The 16,200-nt window shown below is 36.4% G+C and overlaps 2 protein-coding genes across 2 annotated transcripts; both read left to right on the top strand.

Moving 5' to 3' along the window:
* The first annotated feature begins 4,278 nt into the window (after positions 1-4,278).
* On the top strand, positions 4,279-8,325 carry LOC133843968 (AF4/FMR2 family member lilli). The gene is given in 1 exon segment (XM_062277745.1): positions 4,279-8,325. A coding segment is annotated over 1 exon segment (1,107 nt). The 5' UTR covers positions 4,279-4,786; the 3' UTR covers positions 5,894-8,325.
* A 5,588-nt stretch (positions 8,326-13,913) lies between these two features.
* Positions 13,914-14,851, top strand: LOC133844431 (heat shock protein 27). The gene has a single exon (XM_062278415.1). It carries the CDS (start codon positions 14,108-14,110, stop codon positions 14,573-14,575), a length of 468 nt encoding a protein of 155 aa, XP_062134399.1. The 5' UTR covers positions 13,914-14,107; the 3' UTR covers positions 14,576-14,851.
* The last annotated feature ends 1,349 nt before the right edge of the window (positions 14,852-16,200 follow it).

Below are 16,200 nucleotides of genomic sequence, written 5' to 3'. Positions count from 1 at the left end.
TGTTGCTGTTTGTTGTTGTTGTTAATTTACAACTCTTATTGTTGTTGTTGTTGCTGTTATTATTATACTGTGGCTGTTGCTGTGGTTAATATAAATTGCCGTTCAGTGACGGTTCTCTTATAGCTGTTGCCGTTTTTGCATTAGCTGTTGTGCAAAAATGTAAAGCTTTCAATATTAAACGAATTGAAAATCATGTAAGAAAGCTACGGATGAGTGTGCTCGACTGAGAGATACCCTCTACATGTTGCCAATTAATGGAAAACAGTGTTTTTATATATGCCAAATTATTATACCGAAAAATACTAAATTAAACTTAAATGTATATATATATATATATACCGCAAGGTATATTTTTAGTATATGCATGAAATAAAAATTACCAGTACTGTATTATCATTAAAATACACCAAAGGAATATACCGAATAAGTACTGAAATATACCAAAATGTATATTCGGTATATGCATGAACTACTGCATCTTAATAGAAGCAAAACCGTGCAGTATTATTTTTTAATTTTACAAAATTAATATACCAAAAAGCAGTGAAATATAATGAACTGCATATTTAATATATCCATATTATTTTTTAAATATGTCAAATTAGTATATACTGAAAAATACAAATATATACACAAAAGTATATATTTGGTATATCTATGAACTAAAAGCAGAACAGATGGTATTATCATTTAAATATACCAAGTTAATCTACCAAACAAATTCGGAAATATACCAAAATGTATATTTTTATAAAAATGAAGTCTATCTCATATAGTCTTTGAAATCTAAGTCTTCACACGGACAGACGGACTTGACAACATCGGCTGTTGAACAAGAATACATATATTTTATAATGCCCTTCTACCCTTTCGGTACTGGGTATAATTAAAGCTCAGTTCCACTGACAACAAACAAGAGAGGAGCTCTTAAGCAATGTAATTAATTAATTATTTATTTCAAAGACTGCTTTTGCTTTCTCATTTCTCAGTTGCAATTAAAAATGTTGCTGGCAACATTTGCTGCACCTACGTTTCTTTCAATTATTTTGCAGCATTATCCACATTTAGCCTAGTTTTTTATTTGAAGGGCCCTGAACCCAGTTTCAGTTTTCAGTTGCAGTTTCTGTTTCTTATTTGCGTGCAGTTCGTTGATATCGCAATTTAAATATTTATTGCATTTTTTATGCCTTGCTTGTCACTTGACTACCAAGCAAAGCAAAGCAACTGGCACATCCTTACACACACACACACACTCAACGTGTCCTCCTTTGTGTGACCTGAAAATTAAATTCAAATCTCGAGTAAATACCCAGAGCAACAAACAAACCTTTTCTTTTTCCTTTTTTTTTTGGCAGTTTTGTGCCTCGAATTTATGCGATTATAATGTATAAATCGCAATCTGTGTGACATTTGATATGAATGAAGTATGAAATTTCACACGGCAGGCGCACAATAAAAAACAATCAAATCTAACTCGAAACGAACGACACAAGGCAAGGCAAGGCAAGGCAAACACCGAGTATGCAAAAATATCCTCCTCATCGATGATGGCGTGCGCCGGCAAATGCAATTTATAGATAATTTGATACGTGGTGATGTCAGGCAGCGAGTCATTCACTCAGTCATTCACTCATTCGCTCAGTCAGCCAGTCAGTCAGACGGAGAGCTCAACGATTGCCAACTGGCACAAGGACATTGTGCTGGTAGAAGTTTTCAGTTTGTTTATTGGCGATTCGGAATGCATTTCTAATTTGTATTATGCTTTGCAACTTGTACACTGGGGCGTATGCGTATTCTTTTGCTCACCCGCTTTAAATTGCAATCAAATGGATTAAACGGCATGAAAAGGCAAGCGAGTAACAAATGAGGGCAACATGGCGTATGCTTATTGTTGTGGCTGCCAGGCATGGTCATAACATCAACATGAGCTCAAAGTGCCTCATCTACTCAGCTCAGCTCAGACTCGACTCGACCGCTTATCGCTTGGCTGTCATCGTCTAAGGGGCACTCAAAGGTGCATGGACATTGCAGCAGACAAACACTGAACTGCACTGAAAAAATAGTGCTAACATCATGAAGTATGAGAATGCATCTTGATTTCGAGAACTTACGAAATACTCATCATCGAATCGCGTAGAAATAATTTTATATGGCAAAGACGGTTGCTGTTGACTAATGTTAATTGCTTTAGTTGACAATATGGTATATTTTTTACTCTATGGTATCTTTTTACCAAATATCTGTACCTATCTATCTGTATGTTTTTCTATTTTTATCAAATGGCTATATTTTAATAATACTGTTTTGTATTTATACTATATATTTTATACTATATAGTATATTTTCATTATTTTAGGTGTTACCCAAATTCGGTATATTTTAGTATTTATCAAAGTTGAATTTTTAATTAATAATTAGCTACATATGTATGTTATTTTTTGAATGTAGTAGAATGTGTAAGTTTTGGTATATTTTTCTATTCCTATTAATCTGGTATATTCTTACAATACTACTGCACTGTTTTCAATATATTTGGAGTGTATTTTATACAATATTATATATTTTTATTGCAGTACTACATCTATATACTAAATATTAATTTTAGTGTATTTCAGTATTTTTTCGGTATATTAAATTTCTATTTATTGGGAGTAACACGGCACTGTTTTGTGTATATTTGGAATGTATTTTATATTATATGACATACTTTTTCTGTAGTAGTATATCAATATACCAAACACTCATTTTAGTATATTTCAGTAATTGTTTGGTATATTAATTTGGTAAAATTTAACAATACTTCCGCACTGTATTGAATATATTTGTAGTGTATTTTATACAGCATGTTATATTTTCGTTGTAGTAGTATATAAATATATACTATATACTATATGGTATATTTTAATTGTAGTAGTATATATTATATATATCGTTATATTAGTTTGCTCAGTTTAATGTTCTTAGTTTTAATAATTTCGTCTTTAAAATTTTTTAGATGAATCTTCTTGACTGGTCGTTTTTCTCAGTGTATGAACTGAGGGCCAATGTGAGCGACCGATTGATGAGCAACGTGACGTTGCAGCAGTCCCATCTTCTTTTCCTTTGAAAACTGTGTCATATAGAGTGCTAAAAGATTTATGTGCTGCCTCTGTTCCTATTGTTGCCTCGTTCTGTCACTCGGCTTCCTCTCCTCTGTCTGTCTGTCTGTCCGTCTGTCTCCGTTCGTCTGCCTGTCTGTTTGTCTATTGCTCTCAATAAGCGGCACAAACGACAGGCGCTCACCACAGGCTTAAGTGTAGCTCACAGCCAGACACAGGACACACATGAGGAGTGTGCATGTGTTCTGTTGTGTCTCTGCCACAGTTTTTCATGTTGCCCTGCAGCACAGCAATTCTACATAATTGCCTGCCTAGCTGGCTACGTTGACTACTTTTGCAGAGCTTGACCCATTCAACTGGTTTTAGCTCTCAGCTTCAACTAAGCCAATTGCTTGGGATTTGTGGCTAAATAATGAATGCCAAACTGAATATTGCAGGCACTTCATTTGTGCCAGATTATCGACCAACAACGAAATGAACTAAACGTAATAGAAAAGTGATAAATTCTTGGCATTCTTGGCTAATCAGTCTGCATTAAATTGAGATTTTCCACAAGAATGCAGTTGCCAAGAACAAATGCAACTGCGTTGTAAAAATAAATTATTGAGCAAACGGATGTGCTCTCATCGCACATCGCACATCGCCATATCGCACATCGTTGTCCTTCGCAGCTGTCAGACCGAGGACGCAATGCACACAGCCTGCACTTCTGGAGGCCACTTTCTGTGCTGTGCTGTGTGTAAACTAATGAGAATCTATGTGGCGCGAAGAAGGCGCTAGAAATTGTGCTCAACACATATTCACATTCAAGGCAATCAACGACTCGAGCCGTGCCTTTTATGCTTTTGTCTGCAGGCATATCATAATAATAATAATAATACGTATACGCCGCGTTGAACGCGCTTTGCATGCGCTGTGCAAAATCAAAACATAAACCGAGCGTAGACCCAAATCAGGTAACAAAAACATACACAAAGAGAAGGGGTTAAGGTTCGGGGTTGCTATTTTTATTTGGGTTTTTTTTCTGTGCTGTTCTGTTCTGTTGTTGCTGCTGCACTTCGTGGCAACATCGTCATCGTCATCGGTATTTCTGTGTTCGTTGAAGGCGCGTGACTGCCCGAGAGAGAAAGTCAGTGAGAGAGAGAGAGAGAGAGAGCCGAAGGAGTTGGCCCCGCATGTTGATGATGATGATGAAGCAACATAATCGCATTCGTGCAACGCTCAAATTGCATTTCGTCGTGCTCAGCTTTTTCGGTTTAGTTTCAGTTTCAGTTCAGTTCTGTTTGAGTTTCGAGTCCGTGCAGTGCTTGCGAGCGGAGTCAGCTCCAAAACAGCTGAGGCCGAGTGCAGAAAGTGCAGAAAGTAAAGAAAAAGCAAAGTAAATGCAAAAAGCAAAGTAAAAAGCAAACAAGTGCAGCTCACTGTGTATCTGTGTGTGTGTCTCTATTTCCCTCTGTGTGTATGTGTCGGTGTATGTGTGATAGCATAGATACAGAGATACTTACACATTTTCAGCGAGCTAGTGAAAACAAACGAGGCCAGCAATTGAAAATTGTAAATAAACTGTGCACAAAACTCTGCAATTGCAAACAATAAAGTGAAAAAATTAAACAACAAAACGAATATTAAGTAGAGCAAATCACATTTGTTGAGTTGACAAAATACGACGCACAATCTACAAGGAAACCATGTCGACGCTTCCCTTTCTGCTGAGCGTTGCCGACGAGCTGGACAACATCCATACGCAATCATATATGGATGACTTTGGTCTGGGCTTCCATCCGCATCGACAGTATTATCGGACGCCAACAATTCAGCTGTCGCTGCCCGCCAGCACCGATTGGACTGGCCGTGATTGGCAGGGACGACATGCGCGTTATCGCAGCTACAAATTTTACGATGATACGCAGAATAATCTGGAGGAAGAGCAGGAGGATGAGGAGCAGAAGCGACAGCAGCAGCAGCAATTGCTCGAAGGCGAACAGCAGCTGCAACAGCTGCATCAACACAAGCAGCAACATCAACAACAACAACAGCAGGAACAACAGCAACATCAGCAGCAGCAGCAACAACAACAGGAACACACTGCCAACTTGGTCATGGTTAAATCGAATTCACACGATGTGGGCGTAGGCGGCATGGGACTGAACCTAAAAGCAGGCGAGGAAGAGGACGATGAGAACATCGATCGCACTGTGCGCATGTATAATCTGTCGAAGAAATGCTGCAAGAATTACTATCGACATGCTTTGGAGATGGATGCCGGCGGGGCAAGTGCAAGTGGACGCACAAAGTGCAGCAATCTTCGTGCTGGCAGCCATCAGACGCCCACGGAATCCAGCTCCGAGGAGAGTTTGCAAAAGGTGCCATCGCCCATCGAGTTTCTTACGTGTTTTCTCGTGAAGAAGTCGCGTGGCTCAAAGTGCTCCAGTCGAGCGGCTGAGCAGCTTAAGAAATCATAGAACGCGGCTGCGTTGTTGCCGGCATTGACAGCAGCAGCAGCAGCAGCACCGACAACAACAACAGCAAGAACAGCAACAGCAAGTGCAACAACAACAATCGCATCGGCATCGATGGCGTCCACATGCGGCTCGACATTGGCATCAGCAGCTTCGGCCTCGGCCTCTCTGTCAGCGTCGACGTCGGCGAAGCGTCGCAACAACTGCTTCTGAATGTTGGCCCGAGTCGGTGTGCTCTGCAGCCAGGCTTGGAACTGGCTGCAGCGTTGCGGCGAGTTGCCCAGCTCGGAGCCAACAACGTTGCCCGCAACACGCCTCGGTCGCATTACCTACTAGTAAGGAGCAATGGAGGCGTGGCACACGCGACTCTCTCTCGCATTAAACAACAACAACAGAAATTAGCATTAATATTGGTTTTAGCGGTGCGCAAAATTTACATAATGCTGCGTGCCTCAATTTTGTGGCCAACTTTAAAAGAGCCAAATGCAAAACACACACACAAACACGAAAGCAAAGAGAAACAAGCAACAAGCTAAAGCTACAGCCGCTTTTCAGTAGCAACGAATTCTAATTGAAATAAATAACACACCGAACATTATTTTTTGTGAAATTATTCAAAAATATTAATATAATCGCAAACAATTTTTAAAAACCAAATTTATACGGAAACTAAAGAGAATTTGTTAAGCAAAACGTTTTTTATACGAATTTTTTGATACCGAAACCAAAAAAAAGAAATCGAAAATATTTATATACTTCTATATATATATATACTATATACATAATCGTACACACAGCAAGTTTAAGGCAAACACTTTAAAGCAGCTACACAGGGACTTTTTGCTTTTTTATTTCTCGTTTTTGTTTTTGGTAAAAAAGGAAAAACTAACAAGCAAAATGTGAAAAAGTTTTGCCAACGTCAGCGAAGGCTGCGAGTTTGGTTTTTTTTTTCGTTGTTTTCATTTCAGCTTCTGTTTCTGTTTCAGTTTTCCGAAAGGGGGAAAAAGTATTTGAGGAGAACTCATAATATTTACAGACCTTGTCCCGGTTATTGAATTGAGCAGAAAGGCAATTGTTAAAACTTGTTAAAATGAATGAATTTGATTGATTTGATACAACAACAACAACAACAACACACTCTACAAATATTTTCCGTGTTCTAAATGTATTCTAAATGTTGTTTTTAGCAAAATCGAAAAACCAAAAACCAAATACAAAGTAAGACAGAATTTGATATAGTATATATAAAAAGTAAAAGTAAAAGTAAAGTAATTCAAGTTGCTACACGTTTTGCACTTTCAGAGTTTAATAGAAACATATTAGACTAATATGATATATCTCTATCGAGTCTTTTGAAATAAAGAATTACACGCATAGCTTTATAAGTGACAACAAAATAATCATATATAACACTCACAAACACTCGAACACTCGTATCTAGTTGTTACTTGATGTCAATCAATATCAATCATATTGGAAATATTGAACTCCTCTCCCAAAACATGACAAAAGTAGCGCAAAAAAACAAAATACAAAATAACGTTTTTAAACTTGTTCTCATACTACGTAGAAATAGAGCAAAGCTAATGTTAATTGTTAAATTAGCGTTTTGTCTCTCGTCTCTTCTAAGCACACACTCAACTCGTAACGAAACATACTTTAGAAACGCAACGCATATCATTAAAAAAAAAACAAATACAAAAACAGAAAAGCTAAATCGTATCGTATCGAATGCATATTTAACTTGAAATTCAATAAATGAAAGTGTAACAAATATCTCTCGATGTTTCGCATATTTTGTTTGCCCTTTTTACAGATTTCGCCTTGAGCCACAGACACTTTAGCAAGGACAATTGGCTTGTCCTTCTACCAAAACTTGACACTTGCATTAATTTTCCAAACGTCAACTCAAAAATTTCAAGTGCAAGACGGCAAAAAAGACAGAGTGGAGTATTAGCAAAAATATGCGCAATGGATTGTTTGGAACTTTGTGACCTTTTGCTAAAAAGAAACGAAAAAACAACTGAGAAAGGAGGACAGTAAATGGCATGTCCTTCCACTGTCCTTTCGCATGCATATGAGCTGGTTGCTGCTGCGACGCTTATCCTGGCCCCAAGGATATGCCAAGGATTCAGGTGTCAGTTTTTTCTATGTGTCTACGGAATTCCAAATGAACTGCAGTTGTCACTCGCTTCGCTTAGCTTCTTTCTCCTTTTTGCAAAATTCCTTTTGCTGCCAACAAACATCAAAGAGCACCTGCTTCGGCTTTACTTTCAATTTCAAGCGGATCGCAATTCTATTGGGTTCAATAGCACACAGCGTACACAACAAAAATAGACTAATAGAGCAGGCATGTTTCCCCTTCCCCCCTTCTGCACTGCTCTGCTTTGGCCACTCTGACTGCGCCTATAAATATATCTTTCAAATGCAAACAAGTGCATACGTTGTGGGCGTGCCAGAGAGGCACCGGAATGGACAAAAGGAAACGTGGCTCGTCGTACTCTATTCATTTCTCTGTCGTGTTGTGTTCCGTGTTTTCTGTTCTGTATTTTGTGTTGTCTTCCCAAAGTGAACTGAAACTTTTTACGTGCTGACTTTATTCGTGTTTCTCGTCTTGTTGCTGTGGTGTGTTGCCCTTTTTATACTCGCTACTTAAAGAGGTGGAAGGGTATTTTAACTTTGTGCGAAGGCGAAAGAAGTATGCAGAACCTTTTTTCACCCTTTCAGAAATATATTAACAGTCCAAGCGGTATAACCATGTCCGTCTATGGCTTTGGCTGAAAATCTGGTATATTTTGTATTCTATGATTTTAAAGTAGTTGTATATCGATACACGAAATATAGTTTAATTTCGGTAATAAACTATGCGGTAAATTTCAAATATACTTGTCAATCAATACAACAAATATGGCTTTTAGTATTTTTCAGTATTTCAGTATATTTTAAAAACAAGACCGAGCTGCTTTGAGTTTAGTTCTAGTATATTTTATACCAACTGGTATATTTCAAAGATACTATATTGATATACCAAATATACTCTTCGGTATTTCAGTATTTTTTTATATCTTAATTCGGTATTTTTTACAATGATACTGAACTGCTTTGAGTTTATTTGATTTTATTCCAACTGGCATATTTTTTAAGATAATAGTATATTGATATACCAAATTTACTTTTCGGTATTTCAGTATATTTATTATTTATTCTTTTAATGTAATAATTTAGAATACTTTATCAATAATTTCGAACTGCTTGGAGTTTATTTGTACTATATTACTTACTGGTATATTTTATAGTTTGTAGTATATTGATATACCGAATATTGTTTCAGATTTCTTTATCGTTTAAATAATTTATTATATAAAATTTATGTGATATTAGTAGTAGTATATTGATTCAGTATTTTTTCAGTATATTAATTTGGTATATTCTAACAATAAATTGATATACCAAATATATATTTCAGTATTTTTTTTGCTATATTCATTTTGGTATTTGTATTGTTTAACTTGGGTATCAGGTATCTCATAGTCGATCACACTGCACTGTAACTTTATTACTTTCCCTTTTGGTTGAGGGGGAGGAGAACGCTGTGTAGAGGTCGCTTCTTTGCACGGGCAATTACAGTTTAAGTTGCACCATGCCACCAACATGGCTGTCTTCAACCGCATTGCAGTGTTGCCCGGTGTGCCCAGTGTGTCGTCTGGTGACGCTGACGGTAACGCTGACGCGATTCGCCTCAGTTCGCTTGCACCGGGCAGAAAGTAGGAAAAGTTGCCCTTTTGTGTGGTTGCTAGCTTAAGTAAGTGACTTGGCCACAATTTATTTTGTGCACTCGACTTGAGTCTTGGCTTCTGCCAAAATATATATTGTGCAGAAGTAGCTTATTGATTTCTGGTAATTAGTTTGACACAATTTTGCGTATTAACTCTGCACACCACGCGGCGTATACGTGATTTGGCGAAATTATTAATTTTGCATGGCCTACTTTTAGGCGGCCGCTTGAAATTGCCGAGCGAGCAATTGAGAAATTATGAAAGCAGCAAACTATAATTGGAATAACTTGTTAATGTTTTCGAATTCTATTAAGCTGATACACATATTATATTTTTGCATATATGTAGTTTAAATTAATGTGTTGCCTTTTCATTTATTAATGATTTTATGCCACTGTTTGGCTAATTTGTTTCATTGGGGTCGACATCTAACATGCCAGAACTTAACATTTCATAAGCATAAGCATTTAGTTTGATACACACTACACTACCGAAGTCACATGTAAAAATATGATTTAAGTTTTTTATGAGACCAATAAACTAGCGTCTTTTGCGGAGGTGTTTGTCCAACGCGCCGCGCGGCCTCATAAAATCGAGCAACAAACGTAGAATGTTGCGCCAATCGAACAAATGGTTGAGAATCTTTCGAGATGTTCGCCTGAGGCTGAGGTGAGTTGTTTTGCCCCTGGCATTTTGCCCGTTGTATGAGGATGACAAATTTGTGGCGAGCAAATGAGCCAACATTTGTGGCAATAAACTAGCTGCAAGCAAATAGAGTAGAGCTACACCTACTTTGTAGGTTGCATTCACTTTTGCTTTTTAGGAATTGAACCCGAGGAAAAGCATTGTCAACAGCTGCAATCTGGTTTCCAATTCCTTTTGTTTTTTAATTGCCATATGGCCAAAGGGCCAAAGGTGGGTGGCTGTCCGATCTATGCAAATCAGTTGAGAGATTCAAGCGCATCAAATATATCACAAGGTCTTGTGCAATCGTAAAGAAAGTGCTGAGGGTGGAGACCCACACCCTTTGGAATTGTTCGCTGGGGTCGTTTTACTTCGCATTTGATTTGTTTTTGCCATAAAATCAAACAAATTAGTCGATTGCTTTGTGCTGCTGTTTATAAAATTGTTTAGCTATAATTACATTGCATTATTGTCACTAGTTTGCATTGTTGTTGCTGCTGTTGTTGTTGTTGCTGTTGTTGTTGCGGCACTTCATTGATTTTCAAACGAGATTCTGTGTGCGCGCATTTCACGGTTACACTGCACAACATGGCATCATTATTTTATTCATTTCCACTGCATAAATAATGCACATTAGCCCATTAAACGAACGTGCCACCAAAATGTATTTATAGCTGCGCTTTTAAATTTAGTTCATGTGGCTGCTGTCGATGGTATAAATTATATTTTTGATTATTTTCTCTAAACTTATTTACCTCTCCCCAAATGGGTGTCAAGCGCACAAACATTACTTCCTAATTTGAGTGGATGGCCATAAATTAAAGTCCCGCAGCGGCCATCGAAGGCAGACAGTCTGTAAAATGAATTGACAGCTTTTAGGTGAGAGCTAAGGTATGATTTACAAACTGTGAGGAAAGTAGAGTAAGGTGAAGTTAGAATAGAGTAATGAAATATGAAGATTTCACAAAGTAATGTAATACTGTATATAAGTAGAGAGTATGACAATAGAAGTACTTGAATGAGAGATTGTAAACCAATTGTGGGTTTTCATATTTTACAGTCTTCAAAATTAATTAACATCTTTTGTGTGAGAGCTAAGGTATGATTTACAAACTGTGAGGAAAGTAGAGTAATGTGAAGTTAGAATTGAGTATTAAAATTTGAAGATTTTACACAGTAATATAATACTATATAAAAGTAGAGTGAGTATGATTCAGACATTTTAAAAAAAGTATTGTAAAGTAATATAATATTAACTTAGGTTTTACAGTCTGTAATAGGAATTGACATTAAAAAGTTAAAAAAGTTAAGAAATTAGAATTAAAAAGTTACTATAGAGTATTAAATTATAGAGTACTATTATAGAGTATTGTCTGTGATTTGCAGACTATAAATTAAGTAGTGTAGAGTAATATTATATAATATAATATGAAGTTTGTTAATATTTTGGAGTATAAGATTAGGAACTTAGTTTTTCATATTGTTTATAGCGTGTGAAATGATTTGATATTATTTGAGAAAGCAACTAAGCAGAAATGTAGATGTAAGTGAATAATTTTTAGTGTTTTAGTATATTTGCAGTACATTAATTTAGTACATTTTATAATGAATACCGCACTGTTTTGCTTTTATTGACAATGGGTAGAGTGTATGTCATAGCTTCCTTACTTGTTTTTATAAGAAGTCAAAGCTTTAGAGTTTTATAATATGAGTTAACTATTAATGTTTTATAGTCTGATAATATAAAGTTAGTTATTACAAATAATACTTCTATTATTATTATTAGATTATTATTAATTACAACAATATGAACTTAGGTAATGATGTGCCAAACTATTATAACTATAATATTACTTATTACTATTTGAACTACTATAAATTCTATAAACAACAAAATCAATTTGTTTGTAGTGCGCTGTAAATGTGTGTGTTCTCTTCTGCAATCGAAGCAAACACTTCGTTACAGGGCACATAGCACAGCAGACAGCATCGCATAGTAAATTGTCGCGTTGTCAATGTAATTACTATCGGGCATTGGCAAAATCTATCTATCTCAACTAAAGCAAGAACAATGACAATAATAACAGCAGCAGCATCAACAAAAACAACAACATACGAAGCATAAAATACAATTATAAATGGGGTTGGGTCACACACACACACACACACACACACACACACACACACACACACACACACACACACACACACACACACACACACAAAAATGCGAGCCCATCACATTTGTCGCCATGGCGCTGAGTGAAGAAGAGTGAGAAAGGTAGAGAGGGGAAGGGTAGGTCAGGCCCATAAATGTTATGTTCGCGATGAGCTGAATTCGATGCCAATCTTTCATGTGTCGCTGTTGTCGTTATTGCTGTTGTTGTTGTTGTACTTGTTGTCGCTAATCTTTGCTGCAAATCGATGGCAATAGCCGAAAAGCCGTTTAGCAGACAAGAGAACAGAACAGAACTCGATGTTACGTGTATACAAATTGCCTTTTGTTATGACTACCAAATGTTTCAATCCGAAATACATGCTGCAGATATTGTATCTTTATATCTTTCTATCTCTATCTCGTTCTCTGTTTCGAGTTAATTGAAAATGAAAATCCGCATTAAAAGTCAAAAGGCCAAATTTGGTCAAAAAGTGAAAAGAATTATGCGACGTTTGTTTTCAGACGTTTTGTTTTATTTTATTTTCGGATTTCCGCTAAAGAAATTTGTTAATTTAGCTTGGGCCAGACATATTTGTGAATCGACTGACTATTCATAAGTAAAATAGCAGCAGCGGAAATGCTGCGTAATTAAGTTTGTAAACGCTTAAAAAAGTGAGCGCGAACTTTGAGCTTGAACAAAAATCAGATGAGTTGTTATGGGAGAGTGACTTTTGTACTGTGAATTGTGCAGATGATCGGCGAAAATATTTCTTTTGATTGCTTTCCAATACGCGGAAGCATTGTGTTCACCCCTCTAAGGAAATGTCATTGAGATTCTCGGCCCACCGCCAACAGCAAAGCAAAACAAACCAAGTAAGAAAGCTGCAGTTGGGAATGCTCGACTTTGAGATACCCGCTACACATTGTGAATAAAAGCTAAGCATATTAATATACTACAAAAATACTAACAATATACTAAGGGTTATATATGCGCTACCAATTTTGAATAAAAGTAAACCATGATATTAATCGTAATATACCACAAAAATACTAAAAATATACCAAGGGCTAAAAACGCTCTACTAATTTTAAATCAAAGCAAAACAAGGTATATTTATCAATACCGAAAAAATACTAAAAATATACCAAAAATATATTTTTGGTATATTGTCATACTACTATATTTAAAATATACCAGATTTCAACGAAAGCATCTAAGTCCCATAGTGAGTAGATTTTAGCTTCAAAATTACGTTCGTTATTCGATTTTAGTCGATTTTCAGAGGCGGAAGTGGGCGTGGCAAGCTTTTGAAACCAACTTGATCTGCGTACAAACAAAATATATTCTGTGAAAAAAAATTATATTTCTATCTCTTATAGTCTCTGAGATCTAGGTGTTTATACGGACGGACGGACAGACAGATAGACGGACATCGCTGTATCGTTTTGATGATCGAGTTGATCAAGAGTCGGAGATGCTTTTTTCTTCCTTTACATACGTTTCATAGACACAATTATATAATACCCTTCTACCCTATGGATAGCGGGTATAAACACAACCCACCAATCCCAGCCTCAGCCTCAGCCTCATCAAAACAAGCGGCGACAATTTCAAGATAAACACCAGCTCAACAGACAGCAGGCAGCTACGTCACAGTTGTCATTAGCCCACTGGGAAGCTTGAGGTTGAGCTTGGGAGCTGAGCTGAGCTGTGAGTTGTGTTCTATAAAAGGCGCTGGTTGTGTCTCTGACGAGCTTAATTGGCTTTGCGCTAATATCGCGTGCGGACGTTTCATAGAGAACGCGCTGAATCGAAACGAGTGAAAACGGAAAAGTCGAATAACGTAAATTCAATTCGAAACGCGTTGCTGCGTCCTGCGTCCAAGTAAATCGAATACGAAAACGAAAACCACAATCACAGACAGCCTTAAGATGGCCTTAGTACCAGCTACAAACAACACGGATTGGGATTATTGGGATTATCGTCGTCGCTTGTGGCGCGATTGGGATTTAGCCGCCGACTGGGATTTGCCCTATTGGAAGCGACTCTCGCGTGTCGGATCCGCACCCGATCTTAGCCGTGTTGTGGTGGGCAAGGATGGCTTCGAGGCCAACGTCGATGTGCATCAGTTCAAGCCCTATGAAATCACAGTCAAGACAACGGGAGACACTGTTGTCGTGGAAGCCAAGCACGAGAAGCGTCGCGATGGCGACAGTTTCGTGGGTCGACACATTGTCAAACGTTTCGTCTTGCCCCGTGGATATTATCCCAACGATGTCCGATCCGAGCTCTCCTCCGATGGCATTCTCACAGTCCGCTGTCCGCCGTATCTGACGAATGAGCGCAGCGTCTATGTCCGTCAAGTGGGACCCTCGTATCTGAGCATCAAGAACAACTAACAAGAACACAACACAATCGACAGATAAAAAAGTCGCAATCACAGCCATATTTAGTCATTCAGAGTCCAGGTGGAGTCCAGTGCATCAGTCATTATTGTGCGTTTCTGTTTTTATTTTAGCACTCGAAACTCGAAATTACAATTTGTTTACAAATTAATTTAATTAATTTAAGTTACATTTGAATTAACTGAATACCCTTTTGGACTTTTTTCTGTAATTAACCAAAACATTTTGTAGTTAAATAAAACAAAAAGTTTAATTTATTAAAAACGACAACAATTCGTTTCAGTTTCACTCAAAAATATACTTTCCCTCTTTAGCAGACGCCTTGGAAAATGTCAACATAAATTTCCACATGCGATTCTTAGACAGCTGCGATTACATTGTTTATACGGAGAGCATGCCCTTGAGCAATTTCCGCAACTGCCAACTAAGGTAAAGTTAAAATGTAAATAGAGCAATAAACAACAAGTCAATCTGGAACACTTCGCGTAGAACGTCACAGAAGCCTACACGTTACATAGATTCTATTTTTTATTATTTTTATTTTTTTTTTGCAAGAAAACTCGCACAAATAGTCGCTAGAGATACATCTGACAGCTGACCATAATGGTCAGCTCGCAAAAACAATGCTCAATAAAAAACATTTGCACACCCACAGTCACAGATTGGGCGCGTTTTGTGCGCGTTTTAAAACGCGCGCAATTTCAAGTGTGCGACTGCGACGCGACTTTTGCTCACAGCTGCCCGTCAATGGGTCAATCATTGTTTAGCCAGTTCATTCTATGTGTAACCTTAAAACATTTTATTGTTTTGTGTGGTATTCGACAAACAATTTGTCAATCAAATGATAGCTAAACAAAGTCGCCAAGCAATTTAGATAGTTTACAATACCCTGTAATATAGATTAACAGATTTGCTTGCATTTTGTTTGTATTTTATGTTATCGTTGATATATTTTATTATTATATAAATAAAATTGATTTATAATTAACTTAGGAATTGCTTAAATAATTTTATTTGTATATTTTTTTTTGTTTATCCTTAAAATATGTATTTATCTTATTGTATTTTGTCACAGTTAACTTATAATTACATTAGAAAGCTAGCTTATTTTATAATATTCTTTTTAGTTTTTTTTTTGTATACTTTCAATATTCATTTATATTTTTGTTATTAAATTAGATTATAGTTAATTTATAAATTCATTAAGAAGTTAACTTATTTCAGTTTATTTATATTTGCTTGTATCGTTAAAATATTTAGTATTATTATTATTACAGTATTATTTTGCAGTTAACTCATAATTACATTAAGAAGCTAACTTCTGTCATATATTTTTTTTTCTGTATATCTTTGAATTATGTATTTATCTTAATACATTTTTTTTATAGTCCACCTATAATTACATTAAGAAGCAAACTAATTTTATAATATTCTTTTTAAAGTATTTTCATTTATTTTTTATATTTTTAATACAAATATTTTGATTAACTAATTAGATTACCGTTAATTTAGAATTACATTAAGAAGCTTACTCATTTTATTATACGTTGTTAAAAAGCTTTCCTATTTTGTAGTATATTTTTTATAAGTTACTATAAAATACGTATTATAGTTTACAA

The sequence above is a fragment of the Drosophila sulfurigaster genome, chromosome 3, assembly GCF_023558435.1.
Source record: "Drosophila sulfurigaster albostrigata strain 15112-1811.04 chromosome 3, ASM2355843v2, whole genome shotgun sequence".
Taxonomy (NCBI): domain Eukaryota; kingdom Metazoa; phylum Arthropoda; class Insecta; order Diptera; family Drosophilidae; genus Drosophila; species Drosophila sulfurigaster.
This window is presented reverse-complemented; position numbering and strand designations above follow the sequence as displayed.